Source organism: Lolium rigidum, chromosome 3, assembly GCF_022539505.1.
Source record: "Lolium rigidum isolate FL_2022 chromosome 3, APGP_CSIRO_Lrig_0.1, whole genome shotgun sequence".
NCBI classification, from domain to species: Eukaryota; Viridiplantae; Streptophyta; class Magnoliopsida; order Poales; family Poaceae; genus Lolium; species Lolium rigidum.
In genome coordinates this window covers 401,302,363-401,327,187 of record NC_061510.1, presented here as the reverse complement: position 1 = coordinate 401,327,187, position 24,825 = coordinate 401,302,363, and the positions used below count along the sequence as shown (strand labels likewise).

The following is a 24,825-nucleotide window of genomic DNA, read 5'->3' as shown; positions in this document are numbered from 1 at the left end:
GTCGAGGTCTAGGAACCTCTTCCCCGCCACCGAACCTGCCGCCATCACTGGTGAAGATGGTCACCTCTTCCTCGCGTTGAGTCACTGAAAAACAATTGCGCCACGCTGGACCTACTAACTGTGGGCCCAATTATCTAATTGGCTATCAAACCTTCTTAACCAATATTTTTGCGTTTTGTGCAAGTCATTACCTAAAAAAGGATTGCCATTAATTACCAAAACACACATAGAGGCAATGAACCCTTACAGTTGTGAAGCTTGCCATCTCGTGGAGGAAAAACTAGTCATAAGGAAAAAACCTATGTCCTTCGTGGATTTGGCTTGGTGGAGAAGGTGAGCATTCGTGGCGTTCGGAGACCTTCGTGGTAGCTCACATCTCTCCAACATGACGTACCTCACTTCGTGTGAGGGAACAAGAGAATACATATTCGCCTCTATGTGTTTCGTTGATCTCTATACCCGGGTTTACTTTTCTTGTGATAGCCATCGTGCTTAAAGTACTTATATCTTGCTTCTTAAGTTGTTGTCCTTGCAGTTAGTTAAACCTAGCATATTTAGATTATTTAGATATTTTGCTTGTCAAATTCCGCATTCTTACAATCCAAATTCGTAATAGGTTTTAAAACGCCTATTCACCTCCACTCTAGACGACATCTTGTCTTTTTAAGAGGCAACAAGTGTGCAATTACAATGAGAGTGTTTGTTCTCTAAGATTGCATTGCCTCAAGGTCTCTCGGGATCCGACTTATAAAGACGTCAGGATCTAGGGTTACAAGGAGTAGTCCAAGTTAAACTTGGCTAGCAACCTAACTTGGTATAACTTGCCATACACGTAAGGATTTAGCTAACCTATGTCGGTACGAATCCGGCCAACTATGTCGGTGCGGATCTGGCTAGAGTTTCTAATCCTGGACTCTCTATCTTGGTCAATCAGCAACTGGGCCGCCCGGTTAGGCCATAGGCCCAACCACCATTTGTGAATCACCCGGGCTTGTTGGTATTGGACTACCTCGTTGGTATATCCATGAAGTATATCCACATGAAAAGGAAATGGGGAAAGGAATGAGTATGATAGCTACAAGAGTAGGTACAATAGCGACAGGGAGCGGGTATGGCCCTTCCTTAATCAAGCGCCATCGATCGTGCGCTGCATGCACATGTGGCCGCACGGTATCTAGTACTGCCATTTCAGGAAAGCCTACAATTTTCTAAATCCTAAAAAACAACATGGTCGGGGTAACCTCATCGTACACTAAAACTAGGTCAACCACGGCATCAGAGGCGGAGCTATGTACAAGTCAGGGGGGCCACCCCCCCCCCCCCCCAACTTTTTGAGAATTACTGAAGGAATTTTTTTTTACAAGGCTTAGAAGAGAATTTTTTAGCACTTTGCCCCCCAGATGTAGATATTTAATGTTTTGCCCCCCCCCCCCCCCCCATAATTCTTGGCAAGCTCCGCCACTGCACGGCATAGTCACACCCTTCATATATAGGATATTCAAAAATAGTTGGTTGGAAGATGGAAACGCCGAAGTTGCTTCGCTCAAACTTTTCTTGAAGTCAAAGCTTTGGTCGAGATAACATTGTTTAGCTCTTACGTGTGAAAGCTTGTGCTGTGTGCAAGTTTTGCTAGGACTAGGAAGACATGTTGGACCAAAATCTAATAGCAACGTGAGCAACATTCTTCCAACTAACAACAAGTGCTGGCTATATGCAAGAACTGTTTATTTTGAAAAATATTGATATTACACCGAACTATGAATGAGTCTTTTATTAGTATATACATAAAATGTGAATGAATTTATGATGCCGAGTTGCCCTGCAATCAGTTGTCGCCATCGGACCAGGTGATACCCTCCATGCCAACGTTCTGGTCGAGCCCTAGTGCGTTCCACACTGCCGGAGAGGCGTCCACAATGTTGTTGGCACAAGGGGGCTCATAATTGTGATCTTGGTCACATCCATACACGGAGTCACACTCGTCCACCACCTTGGCATACACGGATTTGCCATTAGCATTGATCTTGATACGGTGCCCGCAACGGCCCATGTTCTTGAACCAGCCGGTGGAGAGTGCAACAACCATCTCCTCATCGCTATGGTAGGCGTTGTCGCACTCCGACGGACCACCTCCGTCCTTGCCCTTCTCGAAGCTGTTGAGTGTCAGGACGGCCTTTGTGCTCGCAGTGACCGGTGGCGAGCAATGAAACTGTGGGTACCTCTTGCCATCCTCACAACAGTCTGGGTCATTGCTCTTCTCACAATTCCCTGACTTCCCCGGGAGATAGCCGCTTGCACGGCAAACACCGAGGGTTGGGCGGAGTGAGGACGCAATGTGGGAGGTCGAGAGCGCCACTAGGAGGAAGATTGCCATGATGGCTAGAGCTCTTGCAGTTGCCATCTTAGGTAGTTGACACTCTTGAATTATAACCTCTCTTCTTGTTTGCTGCTACACTAGTTTGTTTGCCTGTTTGTGTTTAGAGAGCTACAAGGTCGGCTTTATATGGTGATCTCCCGGCCTCTCTGCTAGTTCAGTTATGAAAATAAACTGGTTGCATGTTTTTCACGGCAAATCGTTGTTCAGTTTAGACAAGGCAGTCCGTAACGTATCAAATGATTTGCCTAAAAACTTGAAAGTGCAGGACGAGCGTGTCCCGTACGTCTCATCGGAATCCTCCGGAAAGAGAGGTAGAGCGATGATATCGTGATATACTATTGCAGATGGGTTAAGGAATCCAATGTACTGATAGCAACATATTCCCTGTGCTTCCAACCTCGACTGACACCGTGTAGCGGCCATGAGAACAGAGTACCACGTACGTACACGTACCATGTTCGAAAATTAATTATCAGAATCATATTCATATTTGCACATTAAGAAACAAAAACCAGCTGACGTATTTCCCCATCTACCAGGACATCAGCAATAACAGCTTCAGGTTCATTACATACGGAGAAAACGTCCCAAAACAAGGTGCATTGAGATAGCCAGGTTAGGAACACCCAGACCAATAGGCACTTTGTCTCCAGCAATGAAGAACCGATGAAACCAAGACCCCAATAGGCACAACAACTTCATGTCCCTGAGGTTGGGAACACCCAGACCATCGAACTCTTTGTTCCTAGTTATTGACCCCCAGTTTCCCAAATGGTATCTATGCTGATCATCCAAATCCCCCCAAAAGAAATGAGACATTTGAGAATAGATAGCATTGATAGCCCATTTAGGAAATTTCAGCGCAGATAGAAGATATGTAGAAATACTAGCCAAACAGGCTTTAATCAAGATAAGTTTTCCCTCATTAGAAATTAACTTGCCTCGCCAACCAGAGATTTTTTTGATGATGTGATCAATAATAGGTTGTAGATCTTCTTTCTAAGATTTGCGAAGTGCAAAGGTACGCCAGGGTACTTAAAGGGAAAAGAGCGCAGATTACAATAAAAAAACTTGGGCAAAATCCCTGGCGCAAGCCTCAGACAAATGTATGGTAAACAAGTCGCTTTTATGATAGTTGATTCTTAGACCAGATAAATTTTCAAAGCAAGTAATGATCCATTGAAGTACTCTGGCCATCTGAATATTTGATTCTAAGGAAAGAATGGGTTCAAGGAATTCAATGAACTAATACCAACATTTTCCCTGTGCTTCCAACCACGACTGACACCATGTAGCGGTCATGAGAACCGAGAAACTTGGGTTAGATTAGATATATAAATATAACACATATGTAGAGGTCTTATTACCGTGTATTATCGTAAAATTAAATATCTGAATCCTATTCGCACATTAAGAAAAAAAATTAACCAGCAAGTAGGATGGCACCATCATTCTAACTGTTTTAGAAACACGAAGTTCTGGCCATATACATTCTATTCTACAACCACATAACAAAACCACTAGAAGGGCAAGTAGCCTATAAATGTTAATCCCAATGCAGATTTCCAGCGAATCGACTGACCTGTGTGTGAAAGAATAAAACGAAGTCACTATCATGTAAATGCATCAGCCTATAGCATAAAATGGTTGAATATTATCACCATGGCAGGCATCTTTGGTTCCAGAATATGGAGGTAAACTACTTCTGAACCAACTGGTTTAAGATGCAAAATACAGTATATGTTTTTATTTCATCTGACGAGCTATCGAAAGCCAAACTAAATGGAACAAATCATATAGATCACCCTAGGCTGAGCATGCAAATACGTGCAGTAAACTAAGTGGCACCATGAGTAAAACCAGAGGAATTTAGAAAGAAAAGCTAAATAGCAGGAGAACACAAAAGTAAAAGTGCACAAGTAATTGCACAGCGCTGCATGCTATCATCATGAGTAGGTTTCCATACTCATTAAACAAGTCATGGAAGAATAGTAGGTCGACAGTTCTCTGACAGGAAAGTTTGTAACAGTAGCAGTACTTAAAACTAAATAAATAAAACTACATTTGCTACGCCTACAATACCTGCAAGAATTAGTTGATTTTAGGGCTCAAGTAGTACTGCGGATCCCTGAAGAACGTGACAACTGTCTTCGCCTTATCCGTGGAGAGGTCAGTGTTTTCTAGAATAAAACCCACAGATGCTTTTGCGATTGCTTCAATAGAGCCAATAGCTTGGGAAAGCTATGAGATCAAGAGTAGCATGTCTATCAGCCCCGCATGATACTGATACGAGTAGTGTAGAGACACAAAACACAGACCAGTTAACTAGAAAAATGAAATTTGGTGTTCACTGTTAGAATTGACTGTAAATAACATGGCCTGATAAATAGTGCAGAGCAGAGACCAGAGAATGGAAAAATGCTAAGTTCTAGATAATCTAGCAAATGCTTCATTCTTGTTCTTGATTAGTTTGATAGTCAAGTATTTTCATCAGAAGTCAATTGTGTTAGAGGAGCTCTGATCTAACATGGACTATCATTTACCGTGCTTTAGCATAATTATCGTCAATGGCAACGGAAATGATCTTACTTACAACATGTGTTAACAATGGCTACCCATTTGAGTTGTTTTTCACAAGAGACAAAACATACTAATAACTGGGATCTGAAATTTGTTTGTAAGTAACCAAGAGATCACACAATTACATAGAAGGATAAAAGATATTCAAGCACGCACCATAGTGGCATCATGATCATCAATACCAGGAATGGAGGTGAGCACATGTAAAAAGGCATCCATGGACTGAACTGCTTGCTCCCGCTACCGAGTACCGGCACACATGCAAGAATATCATTTTGCTTAATTTCAGAGCTAAAACAAGTGCACCGAAGGATCCAAAAACACGTGAGAGTACCTCATTCCTCATTGTTGAGGTAATGTCCTGCTGCTTGCACACTGAAGAAAAACACATTTCGTTGACCGGTGTCAGCTGCTTGCAGCTCAGGGCTTGATGATGAGCCAAACGAAGTTAGAGATATATTTACCTCCACGAGCATGAGCTATCTTGAGCATTTTCTCGAATCCCATCTCCGGGTCGTTAACAGGCACAAACGTAGGGCAGCCAAGCTCCATGTTGTACCTTGGTTAGGACACACATGGGTAACAACGATCCAACATACTCCAGCACTAGCAAGATATAGCATATTAGGCGCTTACTGGAAATACGAGCGGTTGAATGACTCGATTTGCTCCACCTTGGGAACAGCCACAACAACATAGAGATTTTTGAACTGCCTCTTCAGTGTATTGACCCTGCAAGGAAAACCATTCCAATCCTGAAGCCACAATTACAATCATCATTACAGCGAAGAACATATACAGTGTGCTTAACAGGAAAGAGCCTCGCACCTGCCAAAAACAGAAGCTGCATTCTCAGAATCCCAACTCGTCTCAAAGATGAATGCAACGGATAACCCCCCATTGTTGAAGATGAAGTCCTGGAACACAGCTCGCTTGATCAGGGGTACACAAAGAGAAGCACGAAACCATCCGCAGCCCGTGAATCGCAGAGCAGGAAGGGGTGCTTACAGGAGATAACAAGAGGAAGTTTAGGCGATACGAGTTGGCAGCCAGGAACGCGGCGATGTAGTTGATGAGGTTGGGGTCCTGTTTGTCCCTCCACGACGTGCTCATCATGCACACTCCACGGCCTGCGATACAGCACCCAGTGGATCCATCAAGATGTATTTCAAAATAATAACAAAGTGTGTGGTTCTAGGATTAGCAGAACAATTTTCGAACCTAACCTTGGGAGCCACACACACACACACACACAACATTCAGTCAGTCAGTCAGTCATTTCCACGAGTAACAGAAAGATAGGGTCAGTCTGCCACTTTATCTTATCTGGGCATGACAGTGCTACCGATACTTAATCCATTGCGGATCTCGGAATCCAAAATTCTTAAGATATCGATTCGAATCGGGTACGGTGCGAATTTCAGAATGGCCATGGACCATGGTCCTGAACCCCTATCAACACATCACATGACATACGCAAGGACAACATCATTTCGGCCAAGCCGAGCAGCGCAAAACGCAACACCACTGCGTCAAATCTAGTTAGGAAATGAAGGAAGGGCATCGACCAATGTTGCTTAGAAACATGAGGGGCTTAATCATGAGCGCGTGCAGTGAATCGCGGTGCGGCGCCGGAACCCTAGTTGGCGAGGGCCGCGGGCCGGTGGGGGACGGCGCGTGCGTGCGTGAGGAGGGAGGGAGGGAGGGAGAGATGAGTTGGCGGGTGGATGGATGGGCGCACCTGGAGCTGCAGCGGGTTGGGGCCGCGGCGGCGGGAGGGAGGTCCGGCCGGTGGAGTACACGGAGCGCTCCATGTGGAAGGGAGAGGAGGCCGGAGCGGGGAGCAGAGACCAGGCTGCTGGCTGCGGCCGGCGGTGCGTTGGCGCGAGGCAGCGACGGGTGAAGGGGAAAGGGGAAGGAGCCGTTGAGCTGGACGCCGCCGCGGAGGCTCCTACTCCTAGGCTGGGGCCTTCTCCACACGTCGCCCTATTTTTTTTCTCAAAATTTGCCTTCACCAGCAGAGCATTGCTGCGACTTCAAGATTTTTTTTTTAACTTGACTTCCAGATTTTCGAAAAAACATTACTGCCTCCTCCTTCGACTCAGATACAAACACATTTTATTATAGATATATCTATATTTTTACAAAAGTAAAGCATTCATTTTAACACGGAGTGAGTAATTTATTGGCTCAACAGCCACAAAGAGTTAAAATACCCAACTTCCGCATGACATGATCCATGATCCGCACAAACTGTTCCACAAAGGGTTGCGTTTGTCAAGGCTTTTTTTGAGTCTGGTTGAGCTGCCATGATGTTGGTTAACCCTCTTGGCTATGCCAGAAAACCCTAATAATAATGGATGGCACAAACATCTTCTCATGAATTTATCAAGCTTGTAAAGATATTTTTGTCTCATGTTTCAAAATTGAGGTATTTGTTACACATACACAATAATGCATTTTACTTGTTGCACTAATCAACCAAGCAGACGCGTGAGCTGTCTGTGCCGCGTTCGCGCAAAGACATTCACATTCGTGAAGCAAATTTCAGTCGTGTTTGAGTTATCGCGGATAGCCCAGTTAGTTCACGGGGCGCTGGGCTGGTGGACGGACCTATTTTCGACAGTGCAATCGCAAACGATCGCTTTGCGTCTATTTGCGTCCAGTTGGAGATGCTCTTAGCCTAAGAGCAATACAGCAAGCACGGGAGTAGCACTTCAAGCTCAGCTTAGTGATTGAGGTTTTCCTCCATAATATCCATATAAAATAAGCCAATCATAAAACCTCACAATCTTATGCAGAGCATAATCAACTCATATCTTACTTAGTTTAATAGTACATGACCAAATTCAGCGGCCCATTGTATGACTGCAGTTCCAAAAAAAAAAATCCTATATAGAGCGACTGATGAACCTCACAATCTTCTGTTGGAAGGGAAACATCAAGCAAATTTAACAAAATCAATAAATTACAAAATACAAACAGGAAAAGAGGATACAAAGTACTGTCCTTATCAGAGAGGAAAGCAAATCATGGTGTGAGATTTAAATGTGTTGTCAATGGCTCAGGATAATACATTAGTAGTTGTCAAACATCAGCGCTGAAGTACTCCAGCAGTTGGAAAGGCTGCTTAATTACATCGATCATCATTGTTGACGTCAATGGAACCTCCTCACTAAATTTTTTTTTTTGGAGGGCTGCACACTCAATGCAGATGACTAAACCGCTTAGCGAATAAGAAAACACAGAAAGTATGTCAAAAGAAAAAAAAAAACACTGCAAGAAAACACCACGAAACCACACAAACAAAATCACAAGATGATAAGTTTCAGAGATGTATAAAATAATATCAACCAAACTGATCTGAAGGATGATAGAATTCGATGATCTTTAAGGCTGGTGCCAACCGGGGCGGGAGGGGAGGCGGTATCGCCCGGCGCTGGGCGGGAGGCGGGCGGGAGTGGGGCGGGACGAGGGTGCCGAGGCGACGCGCGGGGCGCCCGGCGATATCGCTCGCTCCCGCCGGCTAACGCCCGCGTTGGAGGCGACAGCGAGGCGAGAGCGGGGCGAGAGGCGGGGCGGCGCGATGGCAGACGCGGGCGAGAGCGTCGCGGGCGATAGGGCGGGCGAGAGCGGGCGAGAGTGGGGCGATAGGCGGGCGAGATGCGGGCGAGAGGCGGGCGAGAGCGGGCGAGAGAGGGGCGAGAGCGGGCGAGAGAGGGGCGAAGTGGAAAGGACAACATGGTCCTGGTAGTGGAACCGATTCCACATCGAAGAGAAGCCGTCTGGGAGTTTCTGGTGAGTACAGCTCTGGCGACGCGACTACGGAGGAGGAACGTCCACCGGGCCGCGATAGAGCCAAGGCCGCGGTACGTAGTGCAAGGAGGAAGGGGAAGGCAACCTCATCAAGCAGTGAGGTAGGAAGCAAATCCTTCGCCATGAGAAACATGATGAAGGGTTTAGTGAAGGCTAAGCTATTCAAGCAATGGAACAAAATGAAAGACCGATCAGCCAACGACATGACCGAAGCAGAAAAGCGCAAACATGCGAAGGCGATCAAGATGTGCGAAAAAGAGCTTGGTCTGGAAGATGGTGAGGACGAGGAGGAGCAGCAGGAAGAAGAGGAAGAGGAGTAGAATTTTTATTTATTATGTACTTTTATTAATTGTTATGTAATCCGTAATATTTTTAGTTGAATAAAATAATTTCTTTGCATTATTTTGAATGTCTAAAAAAATCGAGTGAAATAAACTTAATCTAAAAAAGAAATAGTGATGTGGAGGAGAGAGAAGTGAGAGGTAACACTATAGCCTGTGCACTGGCACCGTGGGGTGAGAGTGGGGTGAGAGAGGGGTGAGAGTGGGAAAAAAAGCTGACGTGGCGGGTGAGAGTAAGGTGGTGCATTGGCACCAGCCTAAGTTGCAGCATCTGAACTCCAGGCTTCTCAGTACGATGATCTGTCTCCTGTAAAAGGTTGGCACATAAGCACAAAAAGGGCTGCCATCAGTGTAACAGACTTGGTGATCAAGCATTCCATTCCATGTGTATTTATTCCTCAAAACATCCACTTTTACACAGGGTCAAAGTTATATTATGATAGTATTTTATAACCTTATCGTAATGGTAAGATCTGCTACTGGTAATAAGGGAACACGGTGGGATCAATAAGTAGAAACAAGAAAATAACACAATCATTAGACAATACTACCATCATTAACAAATACTCTGTATCCAAACTTTCATTGCCATAGTTCATATTTAGAGCATTAGTAGAACCTATCTCACTTAGGCATGAGTGAGAGAAAGAAGTGACAAAAACACACTGGGATATCACAGAATCTTGCCAGACAATTCAAACACAACGTTTATAAAAAGATGGGAAAATCAAAAAGAAAAATGAAAGAACATATATTGGAGTCTCCATAACATTCCAAAGAACAGACACTCACTGAATTAGCATTAGGAAGGAGAGCAGAAGCAAACTACGGTCCACAGGATCAAAGCTATATTCTGATGGTAATTTATAAGTTTATTCTAAGGGTAACATTTGTTACTGATCATAGAACAACAAGTAGAAACAAAAAAAGAAAGACCACAATCATTAGACAATACTATTATCATCAACAAATACTCTGTATCTGAACTTTGAGTATGTACCTTACATCATGACAACATTCTTAGAGCATTGTCATAGTTCAACTAGTATTTAGAGCAATAGAACCGAACTCACTTGGGCACGAGGAAGGGAAAGAAGTGACCAAAACACACTTGGGATGTCACAAAATCTTGCCAGACAGTTCAACAGCAACGTTCACAAAAGATGGCAAAACCAAAGGTAAGAGAAGAATGAAAAAAACATATATTGGAGTCCCCATAGCATTGGGAAGAACAGACACTCACTGAAACAGCTTGTTAGCACTAGGAAGGAGGCAGGTGCAGAAGCAAATTGTTGCCCTGCAAACGCCTACTCGATCTTCCACGCATAGAGGATGAGCGAGAAGCCAAGACCTTGTGCTCTAGACTCCCTGAAAATCTGCGAGTAGGACCACGGCATCGACTTCTCAGGCGCTTGACATGTCTGGAACATGAAGACCGCATTGCTGGTCGTCGACCCGAAGAGCCAGCTGTGGACGTCCCAGAACACCTCGACCGGCAGGCCGTCGACGAGGATGGTCTGGTTGCCCCTGAACTTCCAGGCCAGCCTCTTCACCTGCATGACGGGCTTCTTGTCGATCCGTATCTCGAGGCAGGGATCCTTGAGGCCAAGGGTGTCGCACTCTATCACGAGATCATGGAACTGGCCATTGTCGCAGAACTGCGCCTTGGCGGAGTAGAGCTTCTTGCCGTAAATGTGCTCCCTCCTGGCCACGAACGCGGCGTTGGACACGGGCCGGGTGGCGCCGGTCTTCCGGTAGGCCTCCTTCCTCATGTCCCCGAGCAGGAGCGCCAGCTCGAGGTCGAACACCACGGCGACGTAGAACCCCTCTAGTGGCTCCGGCCCCGCGCCGAACCTGGCGCCCGACAGGTCCCAGAAGATGTCCACCTTGCCGCCGTCGGCGTCCAGGCTCCTGGACCCCTTCTTCTTGGAGAAGAGCCAGGGCTTGATGTCCGCCTTGCAGAGGCACTGCCCGGAGCCGGAGCCGGAGCCGGAGAGGTCGTCGACGCCGACGCTGAGCCCTTGCCCCATGAGGCTCCGGCTCCAGGTGACCGAGATCGCGCAGGGCCGGCCGGCGAGCTGCGCCCGGTAGAGGCAGGTGACCAGGTTCTGCGCCGCGCCGCCCTTGGTGCCCGCGCTCGACGTAGATGACGACGCCGCGTCCGCGATCTGGACGCCGCTCTCCCCGAAGCAGGACGGGAAGTCCCTCATGGCTCGCCGCGCTTTTTCGGCGAACACCTTGCGTGCGCGCGCGCGTGCAGTCCCCCCACCGCTCGGAGCACGGCGAGAGACAGACGGCCCGCAATGCCGGCCGAGAAGAACGGCGCTCTCCTGCTTGCAAAGTACACGGTTTGCCGCCGCAGGAGATTTCTCGATCCGGCAACGCCGCCGCAAGTGGACGCGAGATCCCGCCCCGCCTTTGCTGCCGAAAGCAGCACCGGGAACCGCCCAAAGAAGCAAGCTTCCGTCACGGAGCCGCCCTCTTCCGCCGCAATCAAGCTCGGACCAGCTTTGCTGCGGCAGGAGAGCAAACCTCTCACCGAGATTTCTTCAGCAGGCGAGGCTTCCCTCAAATTTCAACATGAGGCCTCGGTTCAGGCAAGAAGGTTGGGAGAGCAGCTAGCTGGAGCAAGCAGCAACTGGTGCAGTAGCTAGCAACCACAGAGGGCAGGGAGAGGTGGGAGGAGGAGCAAGAAAGAAGCAGCAGAGAAGTGAGGAAGTAGTAGTAGCTGAGCTGCAGTAGCAGTGAGGAGGAGGAGGAGGGTGGAAGGAGACAAAAGGTTAGGGGGGATGAAATGAAATCAATGGGGGCACCTACAAGATAACAAGGCACAGCACTGTCAGCCAACTCATGGAGTGAGGGAGGGAGGAGGGAGGAGCAGGTGCTGCCTGCTCTCCTTTGCTCTTTTGTAACTGCTGCCATTGTTGTCCATGGACCATGGTTTCTTTGTAAGCTTAGTAGCTTTTCCAGCACAATTTCCTGGGAATCAATGGTTGAGGACCCTTGCTGTTAAGATCCAAAAAAGAAGCAGGAAATTTCGTGTTCATGGGGTGAAAGTGGAAGTAAAACTATGATCCTGTCTTGGACAATTTGACAGTCATTTGGACCAGTATGAGCTAAATAAGGGGCTGAATGAGCCAATTGCTCCATGCAACTGTTGAAAAAGGAATCTATCTGGTCATCTAGGTAGTAGTACTTCCTCTCTCTCTCTCTTGGGTCTTGATCCTCCAGTCTACTGCCTTTTGCCATGAGAATACCAGCAGCTTTTTAAAAAACTTGCTCTTGGGACTTGGCCTTGGGAGGACAAGTTCACATGCATTACAGTAGAAAATGACTGCAGTGTGTACCCTGCTACAGCAAATCCAGCCAGTGTTTACTCCATCCCTAGCTGTTTTTCTTTTCTGGCAAAAATTGTACTAGTATAGTCGTAATTTTTGTTGCACAGACAGAGATGTTTACGAAATAATCTTTGTCCACTTGGTTGATTATTGTGGAGTGGGTGTGAGGTGGCTCTAGTAGGAGTAGTACTTCTCTGTAGGTGATGGTGTCTCCAAATACATTTATGACAAGCGAGAAATTCAAAGGCAGGTTGAGAATTGCGTTTGCAATGTTTAGTGACAGAAGTATTTATATGGCGACACATGCTTTCTCAATTATTGCCTTCGTATCAGCTGTTTCTACATCATTCACTTGTTGCCTACTCCATGATTGGGGTTGCACAAAAATTAAGTGCAAATCTCTATTGCATAGAAAACATTTCTCGCAAATTTGACTTCAGCTCGTGGGAAGCAACTAGGCCTACTGCAAATAAAGTATGCGCACGTACGTACATGCTAAATACGTAAAGAATGTATATGGAGAATCAAAACAAAAATACTTTACTGTTTTCTGCAACAGAGCTAAACTACCAGGGGTAGGTGTCCCAAGCTGTGAGGTAACTGACATCAATGAGCCAGGACAACGGTTTTCTTGGATCCGGGCCCTACCCATCTCATCTGTTAACTGCTCACCCACGAGGCAGCATTTACTCACCTCCTGGAGATCCAATACTCTTTCCATCTGCTTCGTCTCCACGCAAAGCTACACTCAAAGTTTTAAATGGTCGAATTTGACGTATCATTTATGTCATTCAGAAAGCAGTGCTCCATTTTTTCAAAAATCCAATTCTACCATGGTGCATATAAATGATATAAACCTATTGTTTGAAAACACAATTTAAAAAGTCTAAAAATTTTAGGCAAAATCATATATGCATCCGCAATTATGTGTTCACACACAAGTTTTCGGGAAAGAGCAATATTTTTGTGTCCAGTGTAAAATTGAATTTTTTTTATGCTCCAACAGAAATATTTTAGGACATTTGTTTGTATTTTATAAACAGGCCATATAAAATCTTATTTTCCTGAAAACTTGTGCACAAACATAATATGTATAGATGTACACATAGAATTTTCTTTCAGATTTTTTTTTTGATATTTTAAATTTATCTTTTGATGCATTTTTCATAATAAGGTTATACACGCATAGGAGACAAAACACAACCTCTCCAAAAAAAATATCCTATGTTAGAGCTTATAGGAACAGGTACATATACCGGCAATATGTTTTGGCTATTATCAACCTTTCTCGATGATCCATTTACAGTTGTATGTACTCCCTGATGACCCACAAGTATAGGGGGTGTATCGTAGTATTTTCGATAAGTAAGAATGTCAATCCCAACGAGGAGCAGAAGGTGTTGAAAAGCAGTTTCGGTGAAGGATTCACTGTAGATGCTCACAGACAAGTATTCAGGGGGTTTTGATGCAGCAGTTGAATAAAGTACGAGTAAGTAAAATGCGCGAGTAATAATTGCAGCGAGTGGCCCAATCTTTTTTAGCACAAAGGACAAGCCGGTTTGTTTACTTATAATGACCAAACGTTCTTGAGGACACACGGGAATTTAGTCTAGTGCTTTCGCTTCATGTAGCTGATTAATCTTCATTGTTTTGATAAGTGTTGTGTGGGTGAACCTATGCTAATGCACCGCCCTTCCTAGGACTAATACATACTTGTGATTATACCCCTTGCAAGCATCCGCAACTACAAGAAAGTAATTAAGATAAATCTAACCACAGACCTTAAACTACGAGATCCTGCTATCCCTCCTCGCATCGATATACCAACGGGGTTTAGGTTTCGTCACTCCGGCAACCCCGCAATTAGCAAACGAGTACAAGATGTATTCCTCTAGGCCCATAAAGGTGAAGTATCATGTAGTCGACGTTCACATGACACCACTAGAAGAATAACACCACAACTTAAATATCATAACATTGAATATTACTCAACCATAATTCACTACTAACATTTAGACTTCACCCATGTCCTCAAGAACTAAACGTACTACTCACGAGACATCATATGGAACATGATCAGAGGTGATATGATGATGAATAACAATCTGAACATAAACCTTGGTTCAATGGTTTCACTCAATAGCATCAATAACAAGTAGAGATCAATACCGGAAGAGTTTTCCCTATCAAACAATCTAGATTCAACCCTAATTGTTACAGCGGTGACGAGGTGCAGCGGTGGAGATGGCGGGTGATGATGATGGAGATGATGACGATGGTGATGGAGATGATGTCCAGCTCGATGGCGGTGACGATGGCGTTGATTTCCGCCTCCGGGAGGGATTTTCCCTGGCAGATTTCAGCCTGCCGGAGAGCTCTTTTCTCTCTGGTGTTTTTCGCCCCGCAGAGGCGGCTGTGACTCCTCGCGACTATCCTCCAGGTCTTAGGTTTTCGGGACGAAGATGTACGCGAAGGAGAGGGGGCCAGAGGGGGTTGTGGGCCCCCTCCTCACAGGGCGGCGCGACCAGGCCTTGGGTCGCGCCAGCCTATGAGGTGGGCCCACGGCGGCCCTCCTACTCCTCGGTTCCTCCTTCTGGCTCCCATCGTCTTCTGGAAAAATAGGATTTTTTAGATAATTTCTGGCAATTGTTGATCTTCCGAAATATTGCCTTCTGACGACGCTTTTTCCAGCAGAATCCTGGCTCCGGTGCGCGATCCCTCAATAATCATGAAACATGCAAAATAGATGAAATAACATAAGTATCATCTCCAAATATGAAATATATCAATGAATAATAGCCAATTATGATACAAAATAGTGATGCAAAATGGACGTATCAACTCCCCCCAAGCTTAGACTTCGCTTGTCCCCAAGCGAAACTGAACTCGGTAAACAGGACCACATGTTTATGGAGTGAAGAGTCGATAAATAAAATACGGACAAGAAGCATCATATTCATTCACACAAGACATTCTAATGAACAACTTTCTAATATAATTTAACTTGAAACAAGTAGAGAGTAATCACAAATAAAGGTGCATAAGAAATCATAATTGGTAATGGCAAACTTCGTTCTTGGTCAGAGAACAATTAACAGGTTATACTTATCTATCGAGCAGCGCTCTCATATTAAAGTTTATATGGCATAGCTTGCATACTCGATCATAATAATCTCTTCATAATCATTGATAATCTTCAAAGCTATATTCATTCAGATAAAACTTGCACTAAACAAGTAAGAATAAAAGACATGATGAAATAGATCAAAATATAGATGGTTTGATCACAACAACTCAAATGCTTGCTCAAGATGGAAGGAAATAGGTTTACTGACTCAACATAGAGTAAAAGACAGGCCCTTCGCAGAGGGAAGCAGGGATTAAATCATGTGCTAGAGCTTCTTCAATTTTGAAATCATATAGAGAGTATGAAAGTACATTTTTGAGAGGTGTTTCTTATTGTCAACGAATGGTAGCGGGTTCTCTAACCCCCTTGCTAGACAAACTCTCGAAGAGCGGCTTCCATAAAGTTTTATTTTTGGTTGGCACTCCTTCCAACCTTTGCTTACACAAGCCATGGCTAACCGAATCCTCGGTGCTCGCCAACAATCTCATACCATGAAGGAGTGCCTTTTTATTTTAGTTTTATTTAGATGACACTCCTCCCCTCCTTTGCTTTCTCAAGCCACGGCTAACCGAATCCTCGGGTGCCACCCAACAATCACATACCATGGAGGAGTGTCTATTTGTAAAATTATGAAAGTTAATTAACTCAGGACTGGGAATCCCATTGCCAGCTCTTTTTGCAAAGTTATTTGATAAGTGGATGAAGCCACTAGTCCATTGGTGAAAGTTGCCCAACAAGATTGAAAGATAAAACACCACATACTTCCTCATGAGCTATAGAACATTGACACAAATTAGAGATAGTAAATTTTGAATTGTTTAAAGGTAGCACACGAAGTATTTGCCTGGAATGGCAGGAAATACCATGTAGTAGGTAGTTATGGTGGACACAAATGGCATGGTTTTGGGTTAAGGTTTGGATGCACGAGAAGCATTCCCTCTCGGTACAGGTTTTTGGCTAGCAAGGTTGATTAGCAAGCATGAGAGTTGAGGGAAACAAACAAGTATACATGTGATAGAAACAATCATGCATCTTCCTTGTAAGCACAAACAATTTTAACTTCAGAATAATAAGCTATGAGCTAACAAGAAAGAAAGACAATGAAACAACATATCTACAAGTATTTCTCTTTTCTACCTAAACCTCAAAGTGTTGTTGCTATTGACCAATGCTAAGTTTGCCAAAACCAAATAGATTAACTCAATGCTCCCAAAGTGATACCAATACTAATAACAAGATCAATCATATAATAGAGATTGCAAACTAAAATAAGATGTGCAATATGTAAATGATAAGACTTCTCATTAATATTCCATAACGATAACTCACACCAAGGGATACATAGATAACCAACTAAAGGAGAGATACTTCCACACTGCAACCCATCTTATATGATAACTTCCCTACTCATGATATGACACTACTTGGCAATAAAAAGTAAAAGATAGTGATGATGTGATACCGCGGCACTCCCCCAAGTTTGGAACAAACCAAGGGGATGCCAATACCGATGATGAATTACTCCTTCGGCGGTGGTGATGATGAATCTTTGACAAGCTTCTCAACCAGCTCCTGAAGCTCATCAATCTTGTACATAAGGTTGCGGATCATCTCCGAATTGTGCTCGACGCGGTTAAGAAGTATGTCCGACGGCGAGTCCCAACTCTTGGAGTTATTTCCCCACCCTTCAGCTTCAGGCTTCATCCTTCCTGCAGTGTTAGAACGATCTATATCCCAATTGCTAGGCAATGCTGCCTTGGGAGTCCTTTCAATTTGACTATTATAAATTAGATTACGGAAGGGGTTGTAGGTGCCTGGAGAAGATGTCTTTGGAGCTAGGTAGTGACGTGGAACCTTTCCTCCGGTGCGAATTCTTGCGCTCCTCTTGGCACTGAGAGGATTCTCCATCACCCTGATGCTTGCGATGGTAGCACGCGGGTGCGCGCGCGAGTCTTCCTCCACTTCTTCTTCATCTTCTTCCTTGACGCTCTCGTCCACCTCTTTCCACTCGGGATCTTGAATATATTCATCCGAAAGCCCCTTGCCCTTGTTGTCGGATACCATGGTGCTTCTAGATTGAAAACAAATCCTGGCAGAAACAGCTCGAAACAAAACACGTCGAGAAAATGATATACGGACCTCCAGGGGTCCGGGGGGTTATATAGCAGGAATTTTTACAACAAAAGGAAAGTACCAGGTCGAACCGGAGTCGGAGAGGGGCGACGAGGCGGCCTCCTCATAGGGCGGCGTGGCCTGGATGGGGCCCGCGCCGGGCTATGGGGGCGCCCCCTCGTGCGTCTCCTCCACTCCGTTTCGATCTCGTAATTTTTCATATTTTCCAAAAACAGCAAAAACATTGTTCGGAAAGTAAAACGCGAACTTTTTATTACCAGATCTGTTACCTATTCAAAGTCGAATTCTACGGATCGTCAATTTGACCTTTGATGAAAACTTCCGGAGTTTCCACTCGAATAACATCAACATCTTCATTATAAGAATCACCTGAGATATAATGCTTGAGTCTTTGTCCATTCACCACTTGCGTGGCATTGCTTTGGAGAGAGCTAATTTTAATTGCTCCTGATCGATACACCTCTTCAACCACATATGGTCCTTCCCATTTTGAGAGTAATTTCCCTGCAAAGAATCTGAGACGAGACCGATACAATAGGACTTTATCCCCAATATTAAATTCTCTTTTGATAATTCTTCTATCATGCCATTTCTTAACTTTCTCTTTAAAGAGTTTAGCATTTTCATAAGCTTCACTTCTCCATTCATCTAGAGAACTCAATTGTAGCAATCTCTTATTACCAAGCAAGTTTAGGATCTTTATTTAGTTCTCTTACCGCCCAATAAGCTTTGTGCTCTAGTTCTAAAGGTAAATGACAAGCTTTCCCATAGACCATTTTATACGGTGACATACCCATGGGATTTTTATAAGCAGTTCTATAAGCCCACAATGCTTCCTTCAATTTACTAGCCCATTTTTTTCTAGATTTATTAACAGTCTTTTGCAAGATAGATTTAATCTCTCTATTTGATAGTTCTACCTGCCCACTAGTTTGAGGACGATAAGCGGAAGCAATCCTATGATTAATACCATATTTAGCAAGAGTTTTTCTAAAACCACCATGAATAAAATGAGAACCTCCATCAGTCATAAGATATCTAGGAACTCCAAATCTAGGAAAAATAATATCTAAAAGCATTCTTAAAGAAGTCTCACCATCAGCACTTTTTGTGGGTATGGATTCCACCCATTTAGTAACATAATCAACAGCAACAAGTATATGAGTGTTACCTTCTGAAGAGGGGAAAGGTCCCATGAAGTCAAATCCCCAACAATCGAATGGTTCAATAACAAGAGTATAATTCCTAGGCATTTCATTGCGTCTGGAGATATTACCAACCATTTGACATTCATCACAAGATAAAATAAACTTCCTTGCATCTTTGAAGAGAGTTGGCCAATAGAAACCTGATTGTAGAACCTTTTGCGCGGTTCTATCTCCGGCGTGATGTCCTCCATAAGCACTACCATGACATTTACTCAATATCTCTTGTTGTTCATATTCGGGAACACATCTTCGTGAATACCATCCACTCCTTCTTTATATAAGTGTGGGTCATCCCAAAAATAATGCCTCAAATCATAAAAGAATTTCCTCCTTTGCTTTGAGCTGAAAAGGTTGGAGGCAAGTACTTGGAAACAATAAAGTTAGCATAATCAGCATACCAAGGGCTCTCTCGCGAGCTCACCTTTATTACAGCCAATTGTTCATTTGGAAAACTATCATTAACATGAACATGATCATAAGCAATATTTTCCAATCTAGATAAATTATCAGCAACAGGATTATCAGCACCTTTCCTATCTATAATATGCAAATCAAATTCTTGCAACAGAAGCACCCATCTAATAAGCGTTGGCTTAGCATCTTTATTTTGCATTAGGTATCTAATTGCAGCATGATCAGTATGAATGGTAACTTTTGAATCAACAATATAGGATCTAAACTTGTCACAAGCAAAGACTACCGCTAACAATTCTTTTTCAGTTGTAGCATAATTTCTTTGAGCAGCATCAAGAGTTTTACTAGCATAATGAATAACATTCAATTTTTTATCTACTCGCTGTCCAAGAACAGCACCTACAGCAAAATCACTAGCATCACACATAATTTCAAAAGGTAAGTTCCAATCAGGAGGTTCAACTATAGGAGCAGTTGTTAAGGCTTTCTTTAGAGTTTCAAAAGCCTCCTTACAATCATCATCAAAAACAAAAGGTACATCTTTTTGAAGAAGATTAGTAAGAGGTTTTGAAATCTTGGAGAAGTCTTTAATAAATCTCCTATAAAATCCAGCATGACCAAGAACACTACGAATACCTTTAACATCCCTAGGGTAGGGCATCCTCTCAATTGCTTCAACTTTAGCTCTATCAACTTCAATAACTCTCTCGGAAATTTTATGTCCCAATACAATTCCTTCATTAACCATAAAGTGGCATTTCTCCCAATTAAGAACAAGGTTAGTTTCTTCACATCTCTGCAAAACTTTATCAAGGTTCCGCAAGCAATTATCAAAAGAATTCCCATAGACAGAGAAATCATCCATGAATACCTCTACAATACTAACGCAAAAACCATGAAAAATAGCAGACATACATCTTTGAAAAGTAGCAGAAGCATTACATAAACCAAAAGGCATACGTCTATAAGCATAAGTTCCATAGGGACAAGTGAAAGTGGTTTTCTCTTGATCCTTAGTTTTAACAGCAATTTGTGAAAACCAGAATACCCATCAAGAAAGCAAAAATGAGTATTCTTAGACAACCTTTCTAACATTTGATCAATAAAAGGTAAAGGGTAATGATCTTTCTTAGTAACCTTATTAACTTTTCGATAATCAATGCACATTCTATACCCTACAACTACTCTTTGAGGTATGAGCTCATCATTGTCATTAGGCACAACAGTCATTCCTCCTTTCTTAGGGACGCAATGCACAGGACTAACCCATCTACTATCAGCAATAGGATATATAATACCAGCTTCAAGAAGTTTTAATACCTCATTCCTTACCACATCCTTCATCTTAGGAATTAGACGACGTTGATGTTCAACAACAGGCTTTGCATCGTCTTCCATTTTAATGGCATGTTGGCAAATAGAGGGAGAAATCCCCTTCAAGTCATCAAGAGTGTAGCCAATAGCTCCTCGGTGTTTCTTCAATATTTCCAATAACCTCTCTTCCTCAATCTCTGAAAGCTTAGAACTAATAATAACAGGATATATTTTCTTATCATCAATATGAGCATATTTAAGATCATCAGGCAATGGTTTTAAATCAAAAACAGGATCTTCTTTTGGTGGCAATGTTATACCTAGATCTTCTACTGGTAAATCATGTTTAAGTATAGGTTGACGAAGGAAAATTTCATCAAGCTCATTTCTTTCTTCCCTAAAAACTTCACTCTCACTATTCTCCAAATGTTGCTGCAAAGGATTATTAGGAGCAAGAGCAATAGATGCACACTGTTCAACTCTAAAATCATTATTAGGTGAATCAGCTTTATAAGGGGTTTTGGCAAATTTAGAGAAATTAAACTCATAAGATTCACCAGAAAATTTAGTAAAAATTTTCTCTTTCTTGCAATCTATAACAGCTCCACAAGTATTTAGAAAAGGTGTACCAAAAATGATAGGACAATACTTACTAGCAGCAGAAACAAGTACCAAAAAGTCAGCAGGATATTTAATCTTACCACATAGAACTTCCACATCTCGAACAATACCAATTGGAGAGATAGTTTCTCTATTAGCCAGCCGAATAACCACATCAATATCTTCAAGTTCACACGAACCAATTTCGTGCATAATCTCCGTGTAAAGCTCATAAGGAATAGCACTAATACTTGCACCAATATCGCATAAACCATAATAACAATGATCACCAATTCTAACTGATAGCATAGGAACACTAGCTTTCCTAGACTTATTAGGATGTGAAACAATATTAGAAGCATCTTCACAGAAAATAATATGACCATCTTCCACATTTTCAGTCACAAGATCTTTAACTATTGCAATAGCAGGTTCAACTTTTATTTGCTCTTCGGGTTCTATAGGTTTCTTTTCACTTTTATTAACCGCACTATTTATAACAGAGTACTCCTTCATTTTAGCAGGGAAAGGAGTTTTTTCAATATAAGCTTTAGGAACAACATGATCCACAGTTTCAATTACAACACATTTATTTATAGATGAATCAATTTTATCTTTATACGGTTCATGAAACTTATCAAAATTCTTCTTAGGCAATTCATAATGAGAGGCAAAAGCTTTATAAAGATTTGCAAGCAACTTGAGAATCAAGACCATAAGTAGCACTCATATTACGAAATTTATCGGTATCCATAAAAGCTTCAATGCATTTATAATCATAATTTATACCCGATTCTCTATCCTTGTCGTTCTCCCATCCTTCGGTATTCTCCCGGATCCGATTAAGAAGGTCCCTTTTAAACTCTTCTTTGTTGCGTGTAAATGATCCAGAACAAGAAGTATCCAGCAAGGTCTTGTCTTGAAAAGAAAGTTTTGCATAGAAATTATCAATAATAATATTACCAAGAAGCTCATGAATGGGGCATTTGAGCATTAAAGACTTCAATCTCCCCCACGCTTGGGCAATACTCTCTCCATCATGAGGCCAAAAATTATATATGCGGTTCCGGTCTTTGTGAATTTCACTTGGAGGATAGAACTTAGAATAAAATCGGGACACAATATCATTCCATTCAAGAGAATCCCCATCATCCAAGAATTTATACCAATGCACCGCTTTACCGGACGAGCGATATAGAGAATAGTTTCTTCCTCACTTCATCCATAGAAATACCTGCACACTTGAATAAACCGCATAATTCATGTAAGAACAGTAAATGATCTCCAGGATGGATAGTTCCATCCCCTGTATAACGGTTATCCACAACACGTTCAATAATTTTCATAGGTATTTTGTATGGAACCTCTTTCTCACCTGACGCCTCATCCACTACCTTTGCAGTATTAGTAGATTTTCCAAATAAGCATTCGAGACAAGATCTCTCCATAATGAATTATAGCAAGCAGGTAGAAATAAAATCAGCACTAACAAGTAAAAGTTTTCCTTACCAATTCCACTTACCAATAGAGCTTCACTCCCCGCAACGGCGCCGTAAAATAGTCTTGATGACCCACAAGTATAGGGGGTGTATCGTAGTATTTTCGATAAGTAAGAATGTCGATCCCAACGAGGAGCAGAAGGTGTTGACAAGCAGTTTCGGTGAAGGATTCACTGTAGATGCTGACAGACAAGTATTCAGGGGGTTTTGATGCAGCAGTTGAATAAAGTACGAGTAAGTAAAATGAGAGAGTAATAATTGCAGCGAGTGGCCCAATCCTTTTTAGCACAAAGGACAAGCCGGTTTGTTTACTTATAATGACCAAACGTTCTTGAGGACACACGGGAATTTAGTCTAGTGCTTTCGCTTCATGTAGCTAATTAATCTTCATTGTTTTGATAAGTGTTGTGTGGGTGAACCTATGCTAATGCACCGCCCTTCCTAGGACTAATACATACTTGTGATTATACCCCTTGCAAACATCCGCAACTACATGAAAGTAATTAAGATAAATCTAACCACAGCCTTAAACTCTGAGATCCCGCTATCCCTCCTCGCATCGATATACCAACAGGGGTTTAGGTTTCTGTCACTCCGGCAACCCCGCAATTAGCAAACGAGTACAAGATGTATTCCCCTAGGCCCATAAAGGTGAAGTATCATGTAGTCGACGTTCACATGACACCACTAGAAGAATAACACCACAACTTAAATATCATAACATTGAATATTACTCAACCATAATTCACTACTAACATTTAGACTTCACCCATGTCCTCAAGAACTAAACGAACTACTCACGAGACATCATATGGAACATGATCAGAGGTGATATGATGATGAATAACAATCTGAACATAAACCTTGGTTCAATGGTTTCACTCAATAGCATCAATAACAAGTAGAGATCAATACCTGGAAGAGTTTCCCCTATCAAACAATCAAGATTCAACCCTAATTGTTACAGCGGTGACGAGGTGCAGCGGTGGAGATGGCGGTGATGATGATGTAGATGATGACGATGGTGATGGAGATGATGTCCAGCTCGATGGCGGTGACGATGGCGTCGATTTCCCCCTCCGGGAGGGAATTTCCCCGGCAGATTTCAGCCTGCCGGAGAGCTCTTTTCTCTCTGGTGTTTTTTGCCCCGCAGAGGCGGTTGTGACTCCTCGCGACTATCCTCCAGGTCTTAGGTTTTCGGGACGAAGATGTACGCGAAGAAGAGGGGGCCAGAGGGGGCTGTGGGCCCCCTCCTCACAGGGCGGCGCGGCCAGGCGTTGGGCCGCGCCAGCCTATGAGGTGGGCCCACGGCGGCCCTCCTCGGCTCCTCCTTCTGACTCCCATCGTCTTCTGAAAAAACAGGATTTTTCAGATAATTTCTGGCAATTGTTGATCTTCCGAAATATTGCCTTCTGACGACGCTTTTTTCCAGCAGAATCCTGGCTCCGGTGCGCGATCCCTCAATAATCATAAAACATGCAAAATAGATGAAATAACATAAGTATCATCTCCAAATATGAAATATATCAATGAATAACAGCCAATTATGATACAAAATAGTGATGCAAAATGGACGTATCACTCCCTCTGTCCTAAACTAATTGACCGTATTTTATTTACATACACATGGATTTAACACTAAAACTTATCTAGATACATGTTTATCTAGATAAAATTGATTCTATTAATTCACATATTCTATTCCTCAAAAAAAAAAATACTTGTATTCTAGTATAAATTAGTTACTTGACCATTTTTACTATAATTTTATAGTTCTTTCAGTATATTACATTTCTTGTCGGATATGAGCGGTTTCGCTTCTTTTAATGTTGCACTCACCTCAATTGAACTAAAGCCGCACTACAAATGTGGAGAAGAACGGTACTACATGTAGCACAAAAAAAATTTATTGAACGTAGTAGTAGAAGTTTCTTTGTTTAAGGCCCCATATCAGCTACTCACCTAAGCCTAACATAATGCTAGGAGGTATTGGTGGTGTTCAGTTGCCAACAAATTTAACACCTTGACAAAGAGCATGTTATGCAGATCAAATCCTGAATGTAAATTTTCTGGCAGAC

The 24,825-nt window shown here is 42.9% G+C and overlaps 3 protein-coding genes across 3 annotated transcripts; all 3 read right to left on the bottom strand.

Annotated features, from left to right (window-relative positions):
• Positions 1-1,825: 1,825 nt before the first annotated feature.
• Positions 1,826-2,401, bottom strand: LOC124697773 (putative ripening-related protein 5). Its single transcript, XM_047230316.1, has one exon. It carries the CDS (start codon positions 2,399-2,401, stop codon positions 1,826-1,828), a length of 576 nt encoding a protein of 191 aa, XP_047086272.1.
• A 1,332-nt stretch (positions 2,402-3,733) lies between these two features.
• LOC124700940 (protein PARTING DANCERS homolog) lies at positions 3,734-6,084 on the bottom strand. The gene is made up of 8 exons (XM_047233007.1): positions 5,966-6,084; positions 5,786-5,874; positions 5,594-5,689; positions 5,422-5,516; positions 5,292-5,332; positions 5,114-5,197; positions 4,460-4,618; positions 3,734-3,959 (listed from the first exon to the last, which is right to left on the bottom strand). The coding sequence occupies exons 1-7, from the start codon at positions 6,071-6,073 to the stop codon at positions 4,469-4,471; spliced, it is 663 nt and encodes a 220-aa protein (XP_047088963.1). The 5' UTR covers positions 6,074-6,084; the 3' UTR covers positions 3,734-3,959; positions 4,460-4,468.
• Positions 6,085-10,358: 4,274 nt separating this feature from the next.
• LOC124700939 lies at positions 10,359-11,324 on the bottom strand. Its single transcript, XM_047233005.1, has one exon. The coding sequence runs from the start codon at positions 11,322-11,324 to the stop codon at positions 10,422-10,424; it is 903 nt and encodes a 300-aa protein (XP_047088961.1). The 3' UTR covers positions 10,359-10,421.
• Between the last annotated feature and the right edge of the window lie 13,501 nt (positions 11,325-24,825).

Excerpts from the sequence above, each read along its gene's own strand:
- LOC124697773 (XM_047230316.1), bottom strand. The coding sequence starts at position 2,401 with ATGGCAACTGCAAGAGCTCTAGCCATCATGGCAATCTTCCTCCTAGTG.
- LOC124700940 (XM_047233007.1), bottom strand. The coding sequence starts at position 6,073 with ATGATGAGCACGTCGTGGAGGGACAAACAGGACCCCAACCTCATCAAC. Across the intron at positions 5,690-5,785 it reads GCAGCTTCTGTTTTTGGCAG|GGTCAATACACTGAAGAGGC; the intron begins GTGCGAGGCTCT and ends TTTTCCTTGCAG. Across the intron at positions 5,517-5,593 it reads TTCAACCGCTCGTATTTCCA|GTACAACATGGAGCTTGGCT; the intron begins GTAAGCGCCTAA and ends GTCCTAACCAAG.
- LOC124700939 (XM_047233005.1), bottom strand. The coding sequence starts at position 11,324 with ATGAGGGACTTCCCGTCCTGCTTCGGGGAGAGCGGCGTCCAGATCGCG.